A 22,730-nucleotide genomic window follows, 5' to 3' on the forward strand; every position below is an offset into this window, starting at 1 on the left:
AGCAGGGTCCTTGTTTGACAGAGGTTTTATCCCTTAGGAACAGAGACCTTCTCTGGAAATGCACAGATTCACAACCAGGAAAAGCTCCAATCACCAAAATGAATGACTTACAGATAAATCCACCCGAGCAATGTGCTCAGCTGAAGTGGTCCCAGTGATTGCATTGGTCATCCCCCGTTTCCTTGGCTGGTTTTCCTTTGTTCACCCCCAGGCTGGGTCTTCCCAGGAGATGAAAAAGGAAAAGCCCTCAAAGAAGCTCTGGGGAAGAACATCCACCTCAAATGGATGGCCCAGGCTCCTGGCTTCATGGACAGAGCTTGGATTCAATATTTTAACTCCAAGGAAACTCCTCTGTGAGGGAGAGGGGCCTTCACCTGCCCGGTGACGCTGCACCGTTCCCATGAGGAATACTGAAACCAGCTCCATGCAGGAATGGAGGAGGAGCCACAGGAGCAGGACTGATATCCAGGAGGGCAATACTGATACAGGAGGGTTTGTACCCCCTGTGAGACCCCGGCAGTGACCAGACACGCACTGACCTCGGACATCTGCGGGAAGAGGCTGATGGCCAGGGGCAGGGCCAGGCCAAAGGCAGCGAGGCACACGAGGCTTTGGACCGGGAGAATCATCCGGGGACGGGACCTCAGGAGCGAAGTTCTGCAAGGGAGAGGCTTGGTTAGAGAATTCCATGGACAGGGGCGTGCAGGACATCATCAGATGGACACTGGTGCTCACCTGGGCCCGCTGCCCCCCTCTCCTCACTGGTGTCGGGCCCTTCAGAGAATCATGGAATGCGTTGGGGTGGAAAGAACCTTAAAGATGATCCGATCCCACTCACTGCCATTGCAGGGACTCCTCCCACCAGCCCATGGTGCTCCAAGCCCCGTCCAGCCTGGCCTTGGACACTGCCAGGGGTGGACACCTCTTTCTTAGCAGGTCACCACCAACTGCAGCCACACACAGCCCCCAGTTCCAGCCATCCCACCCCGGGGCAAGGCAGACGAGGTGACCTGGCCACAGGTGTCACCTGCAGCAAGGTGGAGCTGATGCCCAGGGGGCAGAAGGAAATCAGGGCCTTGAGAGACACGGGGAGCTCTGGGAGCTTTGGAAAAGACACTGGAAAAGGCACGCACGGCTTCATCAATGGGGTCATAAAGCTGTAAACTTGACAATCCCTTAATTTGTTAAAAATCCAACATCCGCTGTGGCTGACGAGGATATTTTTAGCATTTGCTGTTCCCAGGGGACTTTATGGGTTCAAAACTTGTTAACAGCAAACACCTGAAGACACTTGCAAGGTCAGGGTCTCATAATGACCCAAAAGGATGGAATTTACACCGGAAAACTGGGACAACGTTTGGCTGGTAGAAGCTGGTATACTAAATATATTCCAGGAGACAGGTCCTCAGGCAGCTTACCAGTGTTAAAGGGGAAAATATAATTCCTGAGGGATTTATTCTGGAGCTGTTTACAAAAAGGATCCCTATCCTTCAAGTGAAAAAAATGAGAATATAAACCAACAAGTTGACAGTGAGTTTTGCTGGGTTGTTCAGCATGTATGAGCAATGTGGAGAGGGAGGGGATTTGCTGCTGGGTTATTTAGAATCCAGGGAAGGGCTGGAGCTGGGTCAGGGCAGGCTCAGTTTGGATATCAGGGAAGGTTCTTCCCCCAGAGGGTGCTGGGCACTGCCCAGGCTCCCCAGGGAATGGGCACGGCCCCGAGGCTGCCAGAGCTCCAGGAGCGTTTGGGCAGCGCTGCCAGGGATGCCCAGGGTGGGGCTGTTGGGGGGTCTGGGCAGGGCCAGGGGCTGGGCTGGATGATCCCAGTGGGTCCAGCTCAGGATATTCCATGATTCCATGATCTCCTGGTGAACATCTTCCCTCTGGGGTGATCACAGGAGCGCTCCTTCGGTGAGGGGAGGTACCAGAGATGACACCAAGCCCTGAACATCCCTGTGGTGACATCATTGGGATGAAACCATTCCCAACCCATGGTGCACCATTCCCAGGTGCCAGCCAGCCCTTCCAGCCCAGGGCCGGGTTTGCAGCCAGGTCAGACCCCAGGTCACCCCAGCCCCTTGCTCCACGTCCAATGCTGGCTCCAAAGACACCTGGGGGAGCCAATGAGGGGGAATTCATCCCCTGCTCCTGCCTGGGCACACTCAGCCTCCTCGCCTTGCTGAGAACTGCCTTCATCTCGGCAGCTTGGGGGAAGTGGGGAGGGCAAACGCTCCAGAGTTGAACTCCTCCAACAGCGCAGCTCCTCGCTAATAAGCTCTCGAGACGGAGTTGATCCTATCAATTTGTGCTGTGAAAGTCAAGCTTCTGTTCTCCAATATTGAGCTGCTTTGTGCTGCACTGAGCATGACTGAATCTCAGATTCTCTCAGAGAAGCCTGCAAGGCTTTGTCCAAGCAGGAGAGCAGGGTACCAGTCCAAGCAGGAATGGTTTCCTGTCCAAGCAGGAATGGTTCCCTGTCCAAGCAGGAGAGGTGACCTGCTCCACACCCTTTAACACCTGTCCCATTCCAGGACTGCCCTGGATAAGCTGGGATTATCCCTGGGATGCACAGGAGCAGCTCCTGGAGCTGGTTGTTCTCCTGCTGAAGCTGCTGTGATCCGTGAGAGCCCTCGCTGGGGCGATGCCAGGAGCAGCATCCTCCAGGCCTCCCTGGGGTTCAGTTTAGAGCCAAGGCATCACTGCTGACACCACCCCTGATATCTTAATTTGGAGCTGCACCCTCTGTAATTACTGCCCTGCTGGGGACCTGATAATCACCCAAGGAAAACCTCAACCAATTTAAAATGAACCCGGGTCCAGCCCCCAGGTGTGACTTGCAGGGGTGCCTCCAACTCAGGCCAGTTCAAATTACAAGGGCCGACCTCCTAATTAGGAAGAGTTATGGCTTGATTTAAAAAGGAGAGCAGACTAATTAACACATGTAGTGTAATGTCTTAATTGGGATTCAGATTGGAGAATTTGTGCGGTTCAGAATAAATGACTCATAATTAGTCAAGAGGTCCAGTTTTCTTCTGTCCCTGGGATCCCTGCTCCCGACACAGAGCTCGGAAGGATGGGAAGTTAAATATTGCATTTTGTGAGCTGTCAGCTGCAAAGCAAATCCCTCTTTTCACCCATTAACCCCCCGTCGGAAGGGAATGATGAGGAGCTTCCAAAGGGTTTCACTGCGGAGGATCAGCACAGATTGAAAATAAATAGAATTAATATCCACGTGGTGAAGAGGGATTTCGTTCACAACACTGCCCTGTGTGCTCTGCCAAAGGCGTGGGTCAGGGAACGGGCAGGTCTGGACCTTCAGAGCCCCCCGAGAGCCCAGCTCGGGCAGCTTCTGGAGCCTAACAAATCCCAGGATGAGTAAGGTTGGGAGGGAGGTCACCCAGCCCAGCCTCCCTGCTCAGGCAGGAGCACAGAACTCAGGGTTGCGTCCAGATGGATTTTGAGTATCACAAAAAATACTCAAAAAAGAGATATTAAAAATTGGATTGCTGAACATCTCCAGAGATGTTCCAAAAGCAAGTGAAGGAGCCTGATTTGTTGACAAGAGCAAAGCCCATCCCACCCCACCACAACTGTGCAGAAGTATTGGTGCTATTTCATGGGAGAACAGGAGTTTTAGAGACTTCACCCCACACACAGGACAGGAGCAGCTTTGGGATTAAACCCTGGATTGGATAAGCCAGCAAGGAATTGGAAAGTTTGCACCAAGAGGTCTCACGCCTGAAAGCTGCAGGAGGACAAGAGAATCCTGGAATCATGGAATGGCTGGGCTTGGAAGGGACCTTAAAGCCCATCAGGGACAGCTCCCGCTGTCCCAGGGTGCACCCAGCCCTGTCCAGCCTGGCCTTGGGCACTGCCAGGGATCCAGGGGCAGCCCCAGCTGCTCTGGGCACCCTGTGCCAGGGCCTGCCCACCCCCACAGCCAGGAATTCCTTCCCAAGGTCTGACCTAAACCTCCCCTCCCTCAGCTTGAGACCATCTCCCCTTGTCCTTTCACTCCCTGCTCTTGGGAAAAATCCCTCTCCAGCCCCCTTTAATATCAATATTTTGTGGTGCCCGATTTTAAAAGCCAACACTTTAGGTCTGTCTCATCGGCATTACTGATCCATGTTTCTCCCCTGACCTTTGGATGGCAAAGAAAAGGAAATTTTGCAACTCTTCCCTCCTCCTCTTTCTCTTTTTCTTCAAGCTTTGCTCCTTCACTCCTTCAAACCCCCTAATGCCTCTTCCTGCTGCAGTTTCCCTTTACAAATTTTGCTGAGAGGACACTGCAAAAGGCAGGAAGACGCTGGGAACGCTCAGGCTGAGTGCTGAGGGAGGCACCTCAGGCAGCCGAGCCCTGGGCTCCCGTCTCCCGGTGTCCGTAGGTACAAACACACACAGACAGTACATCTGCTGCGCGGAGACAGAGTGTTGTAGCTCTTGTAAATACACCTTCATTCAACTTTCATCACATTGTTCATTAGTGGTTTAAATTTTGCATAATTTGGCAGCTGCCTCTGGCGTTTTTCAGGAGGTGCTGTAATTTATTCCATATGGAAGTCAGGCGCTGCACTCCGAAGGAGTTATCGGGTGCAGTGAACCAGGGCTGTATTTGTCGGGGAGGAGGTGTCAGATGCTAAACTAAACATGACAGGAGTGAACCCGAGTCTCCCAGCTGACAGATTCTGTGGGGTTTCTGTGGTGTTTGCTATAAACAGGTTCAGAGGCAGTGCAGACACCGCGAGACGCCGGCGCCGCCGCGGGGCACGGGGAGCGCCGGGGCTGGAGCTCGGGGGATCCCGAGGTATCCCAAACTCTTCGGAACACCCCTCTCATGTGCCAAGGAAGTTTGGGATGCCAGATCCCCATTCTGCCAGGTCTCTCTGCTCCGTTCCCGAGCTCTTCTCACTCATTTTGGGTCATTTTGGGAAATCTGAGCTCTACCAGCGACCAGCAGCTCTGCTGCCCCACCCAGCCAGGCCACCACTGTCCCCAGCCCAGAGCTCCAGCCCTGTGCCCATCCAGAGGACACAGCAGATGCAAAACGAGGGAGGTTGGGGGATTTTTGTGCTTGATTGACACCATTAAAGGAGCAGTTTCCGTGTTTACTCCGGGAACAGCCCCAGCAGTTGAAGGTGTCACTGCTGGCAGCTGCTGAGCCCAAACAAACTTCACCGAGGGCTCAGCCGGATGGGGACTTCGGAGGAAAAGCACCTGTGGGAACACCCTGCGCTCACTGACAGGGGAATATCTCCAGGAAAAGTCCATGGACACCAGGGCCAGGAGGGCCTCCTGCCCCAGCCACAGCTCTGCAGTGACAAACACGGTTCAGGCTGAAGAAAATGCCCTTCCAGCACCACAAACCACTGGCTGAACACTGGCCAGCCCCCAGGAAAATCCATTTTTCCTGGTGCCACTGATTTAGCTCAGCCAGAGCAGCTCAGCAGTGTTGATCCAGCCTGGGAGCACTCAGATTTTATGGGATTTACAGGAAAACAGGCCTAGGAACTGCTGCTTAAGGAAGATTGGAGATGAGGAAGAGCAGAAATGCTCCTCTCCCATGGACACAACTGTTCTGCTCCCGTTTCTCCCTCAGCTCCTGCCCATCGCCAGCAGTTCCAGCTTTGCCTCTTCACAAACACTGCCCAGCCAGCTCCAAGCCCTTCTCCAGTGTATCCTGACATTCCCGAGCTCTTGGAACCTTCTCAGCCCTGCTCTGTGCTTCAGACCCTCTGAAAGGTCTTCTCTGAGGGGCACAGAGCAGGTTTAAGGATGTAAGAAGAGCTCAGGTTCTTCAGTCTCCACTCAGAGATCCCCCAAAGCAGACGCTGGTGATGGACTGAGCTTCTCCAACTCTTGGCCAGGCCACAGGAGCCAAAAATTTGGGCAGTCCCACCACAGAGCTCAGACTGAGGCTGCACTTAGACCTGGAGTGTCCCACACAAACCAGCTGCAGGACGGGCTGCAGCTCTGCAAGGAGCAGGGGCCTTGGATGGTGGCTGGGAGCAAACAGCTCCACTTCCCAGATTTCACTGTAATAACCAAACAAAGGAGTGTCTGAATAAAGGGAAATAGGGATGAAGAGCCCAACTTCCTGCAGTGGAGGCAGCTGTCCCCACACCCGTGTGACACGGGGGCACCAAAGAATTCCCACTGTCAGCTCTGTGCCACGGAAGAGCCGCCCTCATCCCACAGATATGGCCAAACCAATATTTTTCCGTGTTAAAGTTGCCAGCACAGATATTATTTATAAAACTTCAATGAGAATACATCTGCACAAAATAACTGACACCGTGTTCCCTGCATGGCATATGCAGGCTGAAAATAAACATTGATTCTATATGTTCCCTGCTCCAACAGAGCGTCCAAGCAGCAGGAAATGCATGAAACATGGGGAAAGAATGGGAGCGCGGCAGTGGGAGGGAACATGGAATTACTTGGAGAGCAGGGAAGGCGGCCCCGGGAGTTAAAATACACAGCAGGCAGAGAGACGAGAGGAGCCAAGAGAGCTGAAAAAAATGGCACAAGAGACGGGAGAGGCAGCTGGGGGAGTTAAAACATGCAGATGGAGAGATGGCTGGGAGAGAGGAAAGACCTGGATCCGAGCGGAGAGACGCGACCGGGAACTGGCCACTTAAAATAAACTTTGGGAGGAACGAGGCAGGGAGAATTCCTGGGATCTGAAACCGCTGCTGGGAGCAGGGGCTGGCTCCTGGAGGGGTGGGAGTCCCACCCAGCTGAGCTCCATCACCCACCTGGGACCATACCAGGCATGGGAATTGTCCCCTCCTTCCCACATCCCAAATGCCATTGGAAGAGCCATCCCCTCCTTCCTCAAAATCCCAAATGCAAATGACTTGGAGGAATCATCCCCTCCTTCCCACAATCCCAGATGCAAATCCATTGGAGGAATCATCCCCTCCTTCCCACAATCCCAGATGCAAATCCATTGGAGGAATCATCCCCTCCTTCCCACAATCCCAGATGCAAATCCATTGGAGGAATCATCCCCTCCTTCCCACAATCCCAGAGGCAAATCCATTGGAGGAATCATCCCCTCCTTCCCGTATCCCAAATGTAAATCCATCAGAGGATCCAGGCTGTGACTCCTCATTCCAGCTCTCCAGCCTCCAAATAATGAGTAACATGTTCGTCCTTCCCATTTATAGCCCCTGTAGGGATCTCCATAAATAAATGGATAATGCCTGTCTGGATCTCACCCCCATTAAAAACACCCTCCTCCAACTCAAATCCTACTAAATTCAACAAGTTACACTTTTCCCAAATGCTCCAAAGCTTTTTTTCCCCCAAATGAGCTTTCACCTCTGCCTGAAGCCTTTGGGAATCAGTTCTAACATCTGTGAGTTGACTTCAGATCCCTCCCCATGTCCCAAGGGTGTTCCAGAGGTGCCACCACCTGCGGCAGCGTGGCCAAGCCACACCTCAGTCCCCATCCCGGCTGTTTCCCACTGCCAGCCTTCCAGGAATCCAAGGATATTTGATGGCAAAGGAAGCAGGCACAAAGCTCCGGGGAGAGTTCAGGCAGGCAAAAGCAGGGCCTGGGTATTTTTGTACCCACAGAGTTTCGTGGCTGTGAGAAGGAAAATTTTCTCTCCCAAACGTGAATGAAGTCTTTCAATCAGTTAAAATGATGATTTTTTTTGAGGGCAATCTCCTGTAAGTGCACAGGTAAGATCAGTTTTAGTAAGGCCTGCACTGAGCACAGGTGCATTTAGCAGAATTCACATCAGCCCAAGGATTTATGATGCCCCCAAGGACAAAGAAACGATTTATTGGTGTTATTTTGCTCCAAAGGATGGAGCAAATTTCACCATCGGTTTTGCTTTGCCCCCAGGTGCCAATCTGATTTTACTGTCAGGTTCATTGCAGCTTGGGGATGCCCCAGGACAGGCCCTCAGCGTGTCCTGCTGGAGACAAACATTTCAAATAACAAATTGATAACTCAGAGAGGAGTTTTTTACAAATTTCTCTGAATTTTTGGCACATGGAGGATTTGATCTGTGGATACCCAGCAAAGGTCCTCTGAAGCAATGAAATCATTTGTCCCATTTGGGTGTTGATCTTTTTTGGGATGGTGAAATGGGAACCAGTTAAAGCAGTGGGAACACACGAAACCACCTCGGTGCCCAGCCTCAGTTCCTACACATAACCCAGAGTAAGCCCCGAGTAAATTACTCCAGAATAAGTTACTCCAGAGTCAGCAACTCCAGAGTAAGGCACAGTCACTCCCAAGCACATTCCCAGCAGATCCCACAGGGAAATCACGGCTTGGGGACCGTGTGGGTGACAAAGGGAGCAGGGAAGAGGCTGCAGAGATTTTGTTCAGGAGGAGAATGAACATTTTGCACAAAATTAGGGGGGTGGAATCTGCTCCTCATTGGAATTAGATGGTCTTTAAGGTCTCTTCCTACCCAAACAATTCCATGATTCCATGGCCACCTCTGGCTGAACACCAGCCAAGACCTTTTAACCTCTGCCATTTGCTAAGTGGAGAACTGCAAGTCACGGACAGTTTTCCACTGATCCAGAGGGTTTTGTCTCCCACTGACCTTGCACAATGGGTTACTCAAACTGCTGGGGTGTCAGGGATGAGTCAAAATAACCATGTCAATATAAAACTTCAACAGGCTGGACATTGCTCCAAAACGATGGAATGTGGCAATTTAATAAGCAAAAAAATGGATTTGGTGGATGAAATTTGAGGGGGGACCTTGTGGCTCTGCACAAGTCCCTGACAGGAGGGGGCAGCCGGGGGGGTCGGGCTCTGCTGGCAGGGAACAGGGACAGGAGGAGAGGGAACGGCACCAGGGAGGGTTTAGGTTGGATTTGGGGAAAATTCCTTCACAGAAAGGGTTGTTAAGCATTGGAAGGAGCTGCCCAGGGGTGGAGTCCCCATCCCTGCAGGGATTTCAAAGCCCTGTGGATGTGGCCCTTGGGGACACGGGGCAGCGGCGGCGGTGCTGGGGGTGGTTGGACTCGATGACCTTGGAGGACCTTTCCAACCTGAAGCATTCCATGATTCCATAAAATATCAATGCCAACACCCACTGAGGACCTCTCCCCTCGGGAATCCCCCTTCCCCTCCGGCAGCACTCACTTCTCCAGCACGGACATGATGATCGGAGGTAGAACCAGTATAGGCATGGGCAGGACCACCCTGGTCAGGGCTGTTTCCAGCAGGGCCTGTGGAGCAAACACAAACAAACACATCCAGACATCCCAAACAAACCCAGAACGGACCTGCTGGGCTCAGGAACGGCTCTGCTGGGCTACTTATGGGAACGAAGGGATCAGTGGGCACTTCCAGCTTGGCCAGGAGCTGTTTGGTCACAACATTCCGGGTCACAAACCCGGCAGATCAAACAGAGACACCCAAGAGCTTCCCTGATTCCACCTGATGCGACCAAAAGTGTCCAAACACCCCGGCACAATCCCACACACACCTGCCAGGGCTGCCTGCAGGGAGGAAGGGAGGTGGGACAGCTGCCTGCAGATGTTGTAGGGGAAATGTTGTAGGGGAGATGTTGTAGGGGAAGTGCTGGAGGGAAGATGTTGTAGGAGAGATGCTGTAAGGGAAATGTCATAGAGGAAATGTAGGGGAAGTGTCGGAGGGGAAATGGAGGGGAGATGATGTAGGGGAGACGTTGTAGGGGAAATATCCCAACAGGGGCTGAGCAGCAGCTTCGACCCTTCCTCCCTGAGCTGAGTGTTGATTTCAGCTCCGTGCTCGGGGAGTGCAGCCCCTCACTGCTGCTCCAGGGACTGCTTTTAACCCCTGCTGGCTCCTTGCAGGGCACTGTGACCCACGGGGCTCTCCTCTCCCAGGAAAACCCCAACCACGGAGCTGCAGCTGTCCCTCCACTGATCCTTCCCTCCTGGCCAGACTCACCAGAAGGAGCCAACAGAGCAGCAGGATCTGGATTTATTGAGGCCCAGGGATCTTGCAGGGCCTAAAGGGGCTCCAGGAGAGCTGCAGAGGGACTGGGGCCAAGGCCTGGAGGGCCAGGAGGCAGGGAATGGCTTCCCAGTGGGAAAGGGGAGCTTGGGCTGGGATGTTGGGAAGGAATTGCTGGCTGGGAGGGTGGGGAGGGGCTGGGCTGGAATTGCCAGAGCAGCTGGGGCTGCCCCTGGATCCCTGGGAATGCCCAAGGCCAGGCTGGACACTGGGGCTTGGAGCAGCCTGGGACAGTGGGAGGTGTTCCTGCCATGGCACTGGATGGGCTTTGAGGTCCCTTCCCACCCAAACCATACCAGGATTTTATGTCACAAAGATTTTATGTCCCATCACAACAAACCCCCAGAGAGGGACAGAGGGGTCACACTGAGGATCTGCCACATTTTACATGAAAAAAACCAGGATTAACCCGTCCAGGAAGAAGCACTGGGATTGGGTGGCAGCTGAGCAGAAGTTCCCAGAACTCCCAAATTTTCCGTTTCAGCTCCACCTTCACTTTTAATCTTTATTTTCTCTTCCAACCATCAGGATGGAGAGGGGAAAGCAGGTCCTGGAGCCAGCTAATGGAATTGAGGAAAACTGGCTCCAAGAAGTGTCTCGGAGCACTTCAACAGATTGTTTGAATCCCCCTGTTAAACAACAATATGGAGAGGCATTAGAGATCCCCCAGCTCCTGCCGAGGACTGCAGAGCCGTGCATTAATTGCTGTCTCTGGAGTGCCTCAGGAGCCTTGGACAGAAGGAGGGAGGGAAATGCCAGCATTATATTATTAACTCCTGTGCCTGGGCGTGTGCTGGGTACAGCTCCACGTCTCACTGAGAGCCCACTTGGAAACAACAGCTCAGGAGGATGCTCAGGAGGCAGAACTGCTCCGAGGGGTGGAGAGGGAACAGCTCCAGGCACGGAGTGGGTCCTGGGGAAAGCAAACCAGGTGTTAACAAGGGTAAAAACACCTGGCTGCCCTCACCCAGCTTCGGGTGGCAGCTTTTAATGCAGGTTTGGCAGGGGAAGGGGTGAAAACTGCTCAGCTCAGAGCCTGAGCCCTCCTCGTCTGGGAAAAGGTGTGAGGGATCTCTGCTGGGTACTCCACAAGGAACTCCTGTGGAAGCACCAGGCACAGGATCTCCCCAGAGTCAATCTGAGCCTCTTGAAATCTTCAAGGCCAGTCCCCAAATTTCCCCACATGACACAAGTCCTCTGGAATGCTGCTCTCCTCCATTCCCAGCTCTTTAAGCCATGGATTCCAGCGGCTGTGGGGTGTGCTGAGCCTGGAATCAGCCGTGCCCCAGCTCACCCAACCCCTCGGGCACTCACATGTTTGGCAGCAACTCTGGAGGAGCCGACGATGTTCCCATTGTTGTCCAGCACATCGATTCCTTCTTCCAGCTCCGTGTGCCTCATCAGGACAACGTTGCAGATGTTGGCACTGGCTGAGGAGGAGAAAGGCAGGAGGATCAGCCCTGGTCAGTCCCCACCAGCAGCTTCTGTGTGCCCTGCCAGCCCTCCAGATTTCCTTCCCTCAGTCTGCTGAGGGGCTTCCCTGAGCTGCTCTGATCCCAAAAAAAAAAGAGATGGGATTCTCAAGGAAAGTAATAACCAAATTTTTCTTTTTCCTCTGGGAGAATAAGGGCAAATAGGACAACTGGAAGGTCCAGTGCAAGGTGTCCCTGCCTGTGGCTGGAACTAGATGGTCTTTCGGGTCCCTTCCAGCCCAAATCATTCCATGATTTCACACATTTTAGGGGAAAAACGGCTCCGTGCACCAGGACCTTTCTGACCCCCACTCCTTGCCCAGCCTGTGGCTTTTGAGGCCTTGAGGTGACCCCAAATTCTGTCTCTCAAATCTGATCAGGAGCTGGGGTTGAGCACCCCCCTCCAGCGTGCAGCCCCTCTCCGGGGCTCAGGCACTTCCCAACTTCTCCCAAAGAAGAGCTGCTAATTCCCACAGAACTTTTGGGCTGATCAAGTGGCATTTTCCAGCACCCCCCACACCACATTTCCCTGCAAACTTTCCACCCAGAACTGAGACAAACCCACTGTTGCTGCAAGCACCAAGTGCCTTCCAAAAATGTGTTTCTGCACGGCTTGATGGGTTAATATTCGCTAATTAATCTCAATTCATGTCATATAACAAATGTCTAATTTTTTGAGGGTGGTGGGTGGGTGAGCCCTCTCCGAAGGCAGCTCTGTGCAATCAAGGATGATTTGTGGTGACAAATGCTCCTTCCACTCGAGAGGGAGAGGAACACACACACACGCACACTCTGTCTCTCTCTTTAATATTCCAACTACCAGACCACTCTTCCCATCTATCAAAATATCTGTGTTCCCAACCCTTCAGTTCCTGAATCCCAGATCAAAAACAAAACAGGCCTTTCATTTAAAGAAACTTTAGCCCCTGGGTTTTTTTCGTTTTTAACACTCTCATGCCCCGTCCTTCTCGTTGTCAATCACAACTGAGCAGATAAAACCCCCCAACGGAGCTGCTTTGGCCAAGGGTGCCCTGGCACAGAGTTCCTGACAGAGCCAGGATGGGGTGTCCAGACCTGGCGCTCCCAAGATGCTTTTCCAAGGCTCTGGATTCCCTGACCTGGTCCCAAACCCAAAAGCTGCTTCCAGCCCGTTCGTCTGAGACGAGCGACTCACGTAACCGCTCCCCTTCTGCTTTCTGAGGAAGCAGAAAGTGCTGCTAATTATGGCTAAACTTGGATTTTATGGACGTCTCAAATGCACGGGGAGGGGTGAGAAATAAATAAATATATGTGCAGACAAAGTGATCTGCAGGATCCGGGAAGAAATTGTGATAATATGGCCTGGAAACTGCGGCTGTGAAAACACTCTGAGGCACACTGGAACCTGGGCTCAGGCTCCAAACCAAGCCACCACCCCACTCCTGGGGGTTTGTAGATATTTTTTCTATCCCAGCGTGCTCTCCACGCTCTAAATCTGTCCTTGGGCATCACCTAAACACAACAACTTTAACCCCACACACACAAAAAAGCCCAAGGAGAAGAAATCCTTCCTTCCTCTCCCTTCTCTCCAATGAAAATCTTTCTATCTGCTGTAATTTCCTTCAGATCAGGTTTGGGGTGCAATTTCGGGGATTTTGTGAGAGTTCTTTCAGCCATGCACACCTCCAGTATAAGGCAGACCCTCACCAGTGACACCCTGACCCTGGGGACAGCCGTTCACACCCAATTCTTGGGAAGAAAAGGGTGAATTGGGTTCCTTGCATTCCCTGGGCACTGAGATCCTTCCCCTCCTCATCTCCGAGAAAGGATTCAGCCCCTCCTTGCTCAAATTCAGGCTCCAAGACCCTCCTTGCCTTTTCCTGCTCTTTCCACGGAACCCCTTCACCCCCAGAGGATGCTCCACCACCAATCCCAAACCCCTTTTCCAGCAGGGCAGCCTCTGGCCCCGCAGAGCCTTGGCCACCTCCAGGAGCTGCCACCTGGGTTGGTTTCCTGCACCCAACCCCTGGACCTGGGTGGGATTTTTTTGGACAATTTGGGATTTTCAGCTACGACAAATTAACTTTGGAGGAGGGTGAGGGCATGGCCTGACCCAGCACTGCTCCTGCTGAATGTGTCCTCCAGGCAGAACTTCTGCAGGTGGGAGTTCACTGAGTATGCAAACACAACCTCAACATGACCTGGGGATGACACACCCCGTGCACAGCATCCCTGAGGGCACCACGACCTTTCCCAGCACCCATCCCAGCTTCCCAAAGCTCCACAGAGTCCTTATGAACATCCCTGCTGGGAGTCTGGGCTGCCTTCCACCCCAGCAGCAGCTGCCCCTCTCCCCTGGAAACTCGGGATCAGACTCTCAAGCTTGGACGTCCCTCCAGTTTCCCAGCTGCCTCCAACCAGCACAGCTCTGGAGGTCAGTGGAGAGGGAGGCAAGGAAGGGATGGGGACAACTCCTTAATTTCACAGAATCATGGAATCTTTAAGGCTGGAGAAGACCTCGAAGATCATCAAGTCCAACCATCAGCCAGCACTGCCAGATCCACCACTAAAGCCCATCCCTGAGCACCACGTCCATGGGTTTTTTGGAGCAAGAGCTTTACCCCAGTGTCGGGCTTTTCATGCAGAAAAGGAGAATTTCTGCCTTTTTGCTGGGGGCTGGAGGCTCAAAAGGAACTGGGAGATGCATCTTTAACTAAAGGGTTTGTCCAGGTCTGCAAACCACAAACCAGCAATTAGTGGGAGGATCCCTGATCATAACGAAGCATGACAAATAAAATATTAGCTGGAGAATTAATTACAGGCTAAACAAATTAATTATGGGTCCTCAATCAATGCCAACACAAACACCTTGGTGTGGAAATAGATCAACCCTGCAGCAAGGATTTCCCGTGTGTCTTTGACTCAAACCCCGCCTCAGAGCTGCCTCCCAGGGCTTGAACTCATTCCTCATGCTGTCCTGGTTATAAAAACCCAAGGAAAGCTGAATCCCTCAAAAATACATCCCAGAAAAGTCCCAGGAAAACAACAACAATGTCCACAGATCCCTTATGTACAAGCAAAGTGCTCAGTGCAACCCCCAGACCACAATCCCCATCACTGCTGCTCTGCAGACAGGGACAGCAGCTGCCTTCCTGGCAGAAAAGAGGGGGAAAAATCCATCAGCCTGGGAATTGAGGGCTGGGGGGACACAACAACCAGTTCCCTGTTAAAAAAGGAGCAGAAAGACCAGAGGAACAGAGAGCAGCAGACAGGTAAAGGGGCTCAGCAGCCTCGAGCGAAGCTCTGAGGATGTGGCACTTGCACGGCAAAGGAAAAAGCTGAAAGGAAAATTCGGCATTAAACAGCTGGAAAGGGACCTGGAACAGGGAGCAAACCCCATTCTTTAGTGATTTCCTCTATGCTTGGGCAATCTTTGCCCCATCTTTATAAATGAATAAGCTTATACAGAAAATTACCCCAAAGCCACTGGGGACTTCTCCAGGGCTAAAGTAACTCAGCATCTGCTGAAGGTTGTAACCACAGGGCCCAGCAAAGGCTGAGCCCAGGGCGTCCCTTCCCTCAAACACTGGGCTGATAAAACACCAATAAAATGCTCCACCAAGCCAGGAGCAGCCTCAGTTCTGCACACACTTGGGGCTGCTTTTAACCAGTGGCTCTCAGAAATCGGTGCATTCACAGCAGAACCATTTCTTTGCATTTTAGTGTAAAATAACCACAGTGCTGCTGCTTATTTGAAGATTTGGGCAGTTCAGCCCAGATCTTTCGAATGAAATGCACTCAGATCGGGATGGTCACGGACCAGTCAGTGCTGATCACTTTTGAAGCTGCTTCAGAGTGGGAAGTGCAGCTGAAAAGCCTCAGGGGCTGCCTCCGCCAGCAGCTTTGCAGCATTTTTCTGCCAAAATTCTGCTTTGCAGAGTTCCACCCCTGCCTGCCCCAGCTCAGGGACCACCACCACTGAGGGCACACGAGCAGGAAGGCAGGAGCTGTGTCCATCCCAGTGGCTTCTGGCCACCTGCAGGTTTGCAGCCACCACTCAGAACATAAAGGAAAGGAGTTTGTCCTTACCGACAGCAGGGAACGGCACAAACCTCTGGATCAGGAGCCGAGTGGCCGGGGTAAACTTGTTTGCTCTCTGGATCAGAACATTAAGGCCCACCTTGGAGTGGAGAAAAACAAACCAGAGAAGCAGAAGCTTAATGACCAGGAGCAGGGCAGGTGGCACAGTTTGGGGTCTCCCCATGGAGAAGCGTTTGAGAATTAACCTCCCCCCCACTGCAGGGTTTGGCTGTGTTGGGCTCAAACCTTTAGTCAACAAAGGGTTAAATCCAATTGCTGAGCTTAAAACACAGGCTGAACCTAACCTTTGGGCTTAAATGAAGAGTTGAACCCAACTCGTGGGTTTATATGAAGGGCTGACCCCAACTGTTGGACTGAACCCAACCATTGGGTTGAAGTGAAGGATTGAACCCAACCCTTGGGTTTATAAGAAGGGTCCAACCCAACAGCTGGGTTTATCCAAAGTGTTAAACCCAAGCATTGGATTGAACCAAACCATGGGGTTTAAATGAAGGGTTGAACCCAACTGTTGGGTTTAAATTAAGGACTGAACCCAACCCTTGGGTTTATAAGACGGGTCGAACCCATCACTGGGTTTAAATCAAGGACTGAACCCAACCCTTGGGTTTGCACAAAGTGTTGAACCCAGCTGTTGGATTGCACCAAACCATGGGGTTTAAATTAAGGATTGAAGCCAGCTGGTGGGTTTATATGAAGGGTTGAACCCAACCGTTGGGTTCAAACCCTTTCCAGCTAAAAGCCAAGCCAGAAACCACTGCAACACCATCCAGTCCTCCTGGAAATGCCCTTCGCTGCATTTTGGCCCCGTTCACCAACATTTTCCCTATCCAGCACAAAATCCTTGGGACTGGCAGTCTTCACCTGGCCAGGAAAAAGCCAAATTTCAGTGGTGGTGCTGGCCCAACACAATGAATTCCTTCTCCAAGGGTCTGCACTACACAACCCAATCCAGTGCCAGCACTTGGGCTGTGAAGTTTATAACCATGGATTGATTTTTGTTGCCTCGTCCAACCCTTGACTAAAGCAGAGCTCTCCATAGTTTTTCATGGATCTGAGTCATTGTGGATGTTTACAGGAACAGCACAGAGGAGTCACTGCTCCTGAGCCTCAGGTTGACAACAGTGAAAATTGGGAGAATCTCCACCAAAATTGGCTTCAAGGACAAGAGGGGTGAAAAATTAACCAAAGCTATTCATGGGGAATGACTTCTGTCCTCCAATTACTCTTCCTCACTGTGTTTTCACTTTTTCATCCCACAAACTCCCCACAAACGCACAAACAAAACCCAACTGCCCCAACCCGGGAATTTTTGGCTGGAAATGGAAGCCTTGAGCAATGTGTGGCCCAAAAGTTTTCAGCCAAAAATGCAGCAAAATTAAAAAAAAAAAAAAAATTCAGCCAAAGCCAAAAAGCTGCCAGAAAAGAGCGATTTGGGGGGGTTTAGAAAGAAAAGAGAAGCCTGGGAGAACATATTTTGCAGGCTGCTACATTATCCATTATCCCAGCACATCCCGGCGTGCCGGAGCCTGGGAGGAAGAGGTGGGGAAGCACAACTGCTGGGTAAGCCCTGCACGAGCACAGGGCTGCTTCTCCAGCCCCACGAAGTATTCCCAGAGCCTTTCCCAAGGTTTTCACCCAGACCCCAGCAGGAACTCCTCCTCTTGTCCTCGGCAAATGCGGCTCTAGAGCTGAGCCCAAGAGAGCCACAGTGACTCTTCTTAGCTGGACAGCAGTGAGGGCTTGTCTTGATGTTCTTCCCCCTCAAAAAGTACTGAATTCTTTTCTTTTTTTGCATTTTCCAATTGTTAGGATGAGTATTTTCAAAGTCTGAACAGTTCCAGAAACTGTAAGATAGTCTTAAACATGTGGCTTTAAGAGAAGACAGTTTTAAGCCTGGCTTTGCTGGTCTGCCCCGTGGATTTGGGTATTTAGTCTGGATATGGTTAATCCGTGTCAATGACAAATTTTGTCACCTGCTTGGGGGTTTGATGGGGGATTTGGCCATAAAGTGGATGGAGGGATTTGAGCATGAAGTGGAAGAGCAGCAGGTTTTGAAAGAGAAAAGCTGAGTCTGGGGCAGCCACCACTGTGAGGGCAGTGAAATAAAAGCATTTTACTTCCAGATTCAATGCGATGAACTCAGTCCCCACTCGCAGCAACCCCCCTGCTGGGAATCTGAAATTAGAGTTGCTGGAGATTTAAATCCCATCTCCCAGATTCCCAGCACAAGGACTGGATATAGGAAGCTAATGAGGGTTTGTTTGCCACAGTTTGGAAATTGCTGTCGCTGATCTGTGAACTCCTTCCCACAGGCCACGAAGTGCGATGAGGGTAAACAGGGCAAGGGCAGGAACTGCTCAACCTCAGGCCTCCAAAGCAAAAAGGCCATCAAGGAGATGTTAATGAGTTTAATTACTTGGGGCTGGCTGGAGGATGCTGTTGAGGCAAATTCATCATTAAAAACCAAGCCCAGGTTTATTATTGTGACCAACACCCAGTCACTGAGTGGGATCTGCAGCACTGGGAGATGGAAAGACGGAACAGAGTCAGGGGGGATCATCCCACCAAACCCGGCACAACCACGGCACCGCTGAGGCTGGAAAAGCCCTCTAAGATCGAGTCCAACCATCCCCAGCACTGCCCGGGCCACCACTGCTCCATGACCCCAAGAGCCACATCCACAGCTTTAAATCCCTCAGGGATGGGGACTCCACCCCTGCCTTGGGCAGCTGTGCTTGACAACCCTCTTGGTGAAGGAATTCTTCCTGGTATCCAACCTAAACCTTCTCTGGCACAGTCGGAGGCTGCTCCTCCTATCCTATGGCTCCCTTTGCAGCTCAGTGTCTCTGGGCAACCTGCTCCAGTGTCTCACGGAATTCCAGAGTGGCTGGGGTTGGGAGGGACCTTAAAGAACATCCACTGCCACCCCTGCCATGACAGGGACACCTCCCACTGTGCCAGGCTGCTCCAAGCCCCAATGTCCAGCCTGGCCTTGGGCACTGCCAGGGATCCAGGGGAGTCACCCATGGTGCACGTTTGACACCGTGAGCCAGATCAATCCCATTTTCCAACTGCCTGGTTTGTTGAGGTTCCCTCCTGCAGAGCACTCCCTTGATGTGGCTGAGGGAGCCAGGGGAAGCTGGACACAGGGACACATGAGTGGACACAGGACACATGAGTGGACACAGGGACACATGAGTGGGCACAGGGACACATGACTGGACACAGGGATACATGACTGGACACAGGGATACATGAGTGACCACAGGGACACATGAGTGGACACAGGGATACATGACTGGACACAGGGACACATGAGTGGGCACAGGACACATGACACCAACACTTCCTAACATCCCACAACACGAAACCGGGATCAAACACCGTCAGTGGGAGAGGAACCTCACCCAGGGCTCTCCTGAGCCTCTGGCAGCATCCTGCCCTCCGTCCCTCCCTCCCTCCTCACGTGCCAGGAATTCCTGCCATTTCTTTAGCTCCCAGTTTTGTTTTCAGCATCAACAACATTCCCTCAGCAGAAGGACAACGTTTGTGATGTCACCCTGCTTTGAAGCCGGAACCATCAGATCCTGTCAGAGAAACCAACATTTCTGACTTCTTTTCTTCTCCTTCTTGTCTCAACCACCTCTCTGACCTCATGCCCACCAAGACACCAATTCTAAAACCATGGGGATTAAAAAAAAATTCCCTTTCCCCCCCCCTTTTATGAAGACATTTGCAGCCTGAGAGATGGTTTTCAATGCCTGACGTTGGCAAGGACCGAGCCCACACCTCTTAAACCAGGCCTAGAGCAGTAAATCCATCCAAGGACTTATCTCACTTCATATGGAGAGGGGATTTTTATAAAATAGAGGTATCTCAGGAGTCCAGAGAGCATCAGCTGGTAGATGACACCACCCCAATGTTGCTGAGCCACTCTGCAGACTTCATGAACTCTGCTGGAGAAATCTCCACTGCTTTAAGGGATTCAGCTTTGGGCACTGCAGCTGGAGCTGGCTGCTCCAAGGGACCTGGAAAGTCAACTTGGAAAGAGGGACCAGCTCCGAAGGAGGTTATCCTTCATCCCCCCAGTCACCAGATTGGATTAGAACTAATTGGATCTGATGAGTCCCATTCAGCCAAGCTGGAGAAAAGAGCATTAGGAGAAGGAAGGAAAAAACTCATTCATTAGGGCTGGGAGGTGAAGATGGAGGCAGAGAGATGGAAAACTGGGCTCTTTCCCAACTGGAGCTTTCCCAAGCCAAGGAGAACAGAATGGAGGAGTCCAAGGGAAGGGAAAGCAGTAAGGATCCGAGTGGGGAAGGAAGTTGGAGAGGAGCAAGAGTACGGGAAGGAGGAAACATCACTCCCAAGACAATTCCAAGAAGGATGACCACAGCAGCACCACAGCCGGATGCTCCAAGGGAAGAAAATGGTGTAGCCTGGAGCAGGAGTGGAGGAAAATGGGATTTGTGCTGATAACGAGACAAACTTGGTTTGGGAGGTGATGGAGAAAGGAGGATGGGGGGCCATGCCCAAGACAAGAGGTTGCTGCCTCAATACGAAGTTTTCCATGCACCTGGATCCTGTCCAGAGGCAGCACCATTCCCAGGGGTCGTGGGGATGGGCTGGGGCAGAAGGAAAGGAAGGGATGAGAACAAACCTGCTGGAAATGGAGACATCCCAGTGAAACAGGAGAGAAAATGCTGCAGAGAGGCACATGGAGTTTGGGAGGGGACAGTCACGGAATCACAGAGCAAGTCGGGTTGGGAGGGAGCTTAAGGATCATCTACTTCCACTCCTGCCATGGGCAGGGACACCTTCCTCTATCCAGGGGGCTCCAAGCCCCATCCAGCCCGGCCTTGGGCATTACCAGGGATGGGCTTGGCAGGACCCAGCAGCTGCCAGGTGCTCCTAACTCCAGGGCAGGATGATGCTGGGCACTGGGAGCATTCCCAGAAAACCCCGTGTCCTTGTCTCCCACCGCACCAAAGGCTCAAGGCTGTGCCTTTGGGAATGGCTGCGACAGCTCCAGCGATTTCTGGGCTCTGGAATTGCCGGGATGAGTTTCCAGTCTGAGATCCAACCAGTCCCTTCTGGAATCTGAGAATCAACAGGGAAGGGGATGTGCAGGAACAGGAGCTTTGGAGCAGAGAGATGCAGACTTTAGAGAGAGGCACCGCTTCTTTTTGAACTTAAACTTCATTTCAAACAGAAGTTTATCACCAGCTCCCCGGATCCACTGGGATTTTCCTCCTGCTGCCCATGGAGGAGGGAGCCAGGCCTCGCTCCATCCCCTCCCATCCCATCCCTCTCCAGCTCCTGAATGTTTCCTGGCTGCCCTGAGCAAAGCCAGGCCCGAGGCAGTGGGGGGGCTGCAGCTCTCCCCGCTGATTATGGACATCACACCCCATTCACAGGCTGTCAGCGCAGCCTCGCAGACAATTATCGGGAACAAGGAGCTGGGATTGGAAAAATCCACGGGGGCTCCTCCACCTGGAGAGGAGAGCGAGAAATGGTGCGTGAGAGTTCAGTGTGGGAGCGGGGAAGGAGGAGCAACCCCGGCATGGCGGAGCCCATGGCATGGGGAGGAGAGGGATTGCTGGCACGGGGAGGAATGGGATTGATGGCATGGGAAGGAATGGGATTGATGACATGGGAAGGAATGGGATTGCTGGCACGGGAAGGAATGGGATTGCTGGCACGGGAATGGGATTGCTGGCACGGGGAGGAATGGGATTGCTGACATGGGAAGGAATGGGATTGCTGGCACGGGAAGGAATGGGATTGCTGACATGGGAAGGAATGGGATTGCTGGCACGGGAAGGAATGGGATTGATGGCTCAGGAAGGAATGGGATTGCTGGCACGGGAAGGAATGGGATTGATGGCATGGGGAGGAATGGGATTGCTGGCACGGGAATGGGATTGCTGGCACGGGGAGGAATGGGATTGATGGCATGGGGAGGAATGGGATTGCTGGCACGGGAAGGAATGGGATTGCTGGCACGGGAAGGAATGGGATTGCTGGCACAGGGAGGAATGGGATTGCTGTCACTGCTTCCACCCTGAGCCTGCCCTGGCCCAGCCTGAGGCCGTTCCCTCTCCTCCTGTCCCTGTTCCCTGCCAGCAGAGCCTGACCCGTCCCCCCCCGGCTGCCCCCTCCTGTCAGGGAGTTCCAGAAAGGGAAAAGGATCCCTCTGGATCCCCCTTTGCTCCAGGCTGAGCCCCCTTCCCAGCTCCCTCAGCTGCTCCTGGGGCTCCAGCCCCAGTACAGACAGATCAGGACACTGAAATTGTTCTGCTGCTCTCCAGTTTCCACCTGATTTGGTTCTGAACACACCCAAGGGTAACTCCACAGACCTTCACAGTTTTGCTCGCTGTGGATAACCCAGAGCACCAGTAAATCCCACTGGCAGCTGTTCCCGACCTCCAGTGGCTCATCCAGAGCCAGGATTTAGGGTCAGGAAGCAAGAAAGAACTTCCAAAATGAAAAGCTCTGGGTCTGTCTGTGAAGAGCTGCTTTAAACACCCTCCTGTGGGGCCAGCAGTGAGCCCAAGGGCCGTCATTAGGAGCTGACATCAATGGCATTAATTTTAACCCGGGTTACCTGGTGAGGTGAAGGAAAAGGAACACCCAGGTGCTGAGCAGGCACACTGGAAGTGCAGGATCAACCCAAACCCCCAGCCCGGCTGCAGCCGCTTCTCCCTCTCACCCAGAAGATGACAGAACACCTACTTCTGTCAGAATTAGCTCAGGTTGCTAAGTGAGAACCAAATATTTATTTGTCTCTGACTGACAAGCCCATAAACCCCAAACCTGCACTGAAATAAACCCGGTTAGAAGTCACAAACCCATGTCTGGTGGGAAGGGGGGAGCTTGGAAATTGGGGCAAAGCCCCCAGCCCTGCACATCAGAGGGGCCGAGCTCACACTCCCGCCCGGGCTCCCCTTCCACTGGGGGGGAGCTGAGGCCCTGCCCCAAGGGAAGCTCAGTGTCACCAGGGCTGTCACCGAGGCGATTCCTGGCCGAGCTACAGCCCCAAAACTGGCCCTGTGCCCCTGCCTGGGCTCCTCAGAGCCCATCCTGTCCCAGGGAGGGGCAGTGCCAGCAGCACCCATGGCCACGGCCCCTCCAGGGCACGCGGAGTGGGCACCAGATGGACAAGGAGAGGCTGACCTGAGCACGGAGCTGAGCACTACCCC

The 22,730-nt window shown here is 52.7% G+C and overlaps 1 protein-coding gene across 2 annotated transcripts in view; it reads right to left on the reverse strand.

Annotated features, from left to right (window-relative positions):
• The window catches only part of SFXN5 (sideroflexin 5), an 86,678-nt gene that overhangs the window by 18,076 nt on the left and 45,872 nt on the right, over positions 1 to 22,730 (reverse strand). For both annotated transcript variants that reach the window (XM_039551495.1, XM_039551494.1), the window contains 4 exons: positions 15,517 to 15,607; positions 11,291 to 11,406; positions 9,119 to 9,204; positions 540 to 657 (listed from right to left, as the gene is read on the reverse strand). In XM_039551495.1, coding sequence (XP_039407429.1) covers positions 540 to 657; positions 9,119 to 9,204; positions 11,291 to 11,406; positions 15,517 to 15,607 — 411 coding nt within the window. The remainder of the gene's footprint in view (positions 1 to 539; positions 658 to 9,118; positions 9,205 to 11,290; positions 11,407 to 15,516; positions 15,608 to 22,730) is intronic.

The sequence above is a fragment of the Corvus cornix genome, chromosome 4 (genome assembly GCF_000738735.6).
Source record: "Corvus cornix cornix isolate S_Up_H32 chromosome 4, ASM73873v5, whole genome shotgun sequence".
NCBI classification, from domain to species: domain Eukaryota; kingdom Metazoa; phylum Chordata; class Aves; order Passeriformes; family Corvidae; genus Corvus; species Corvus cornix.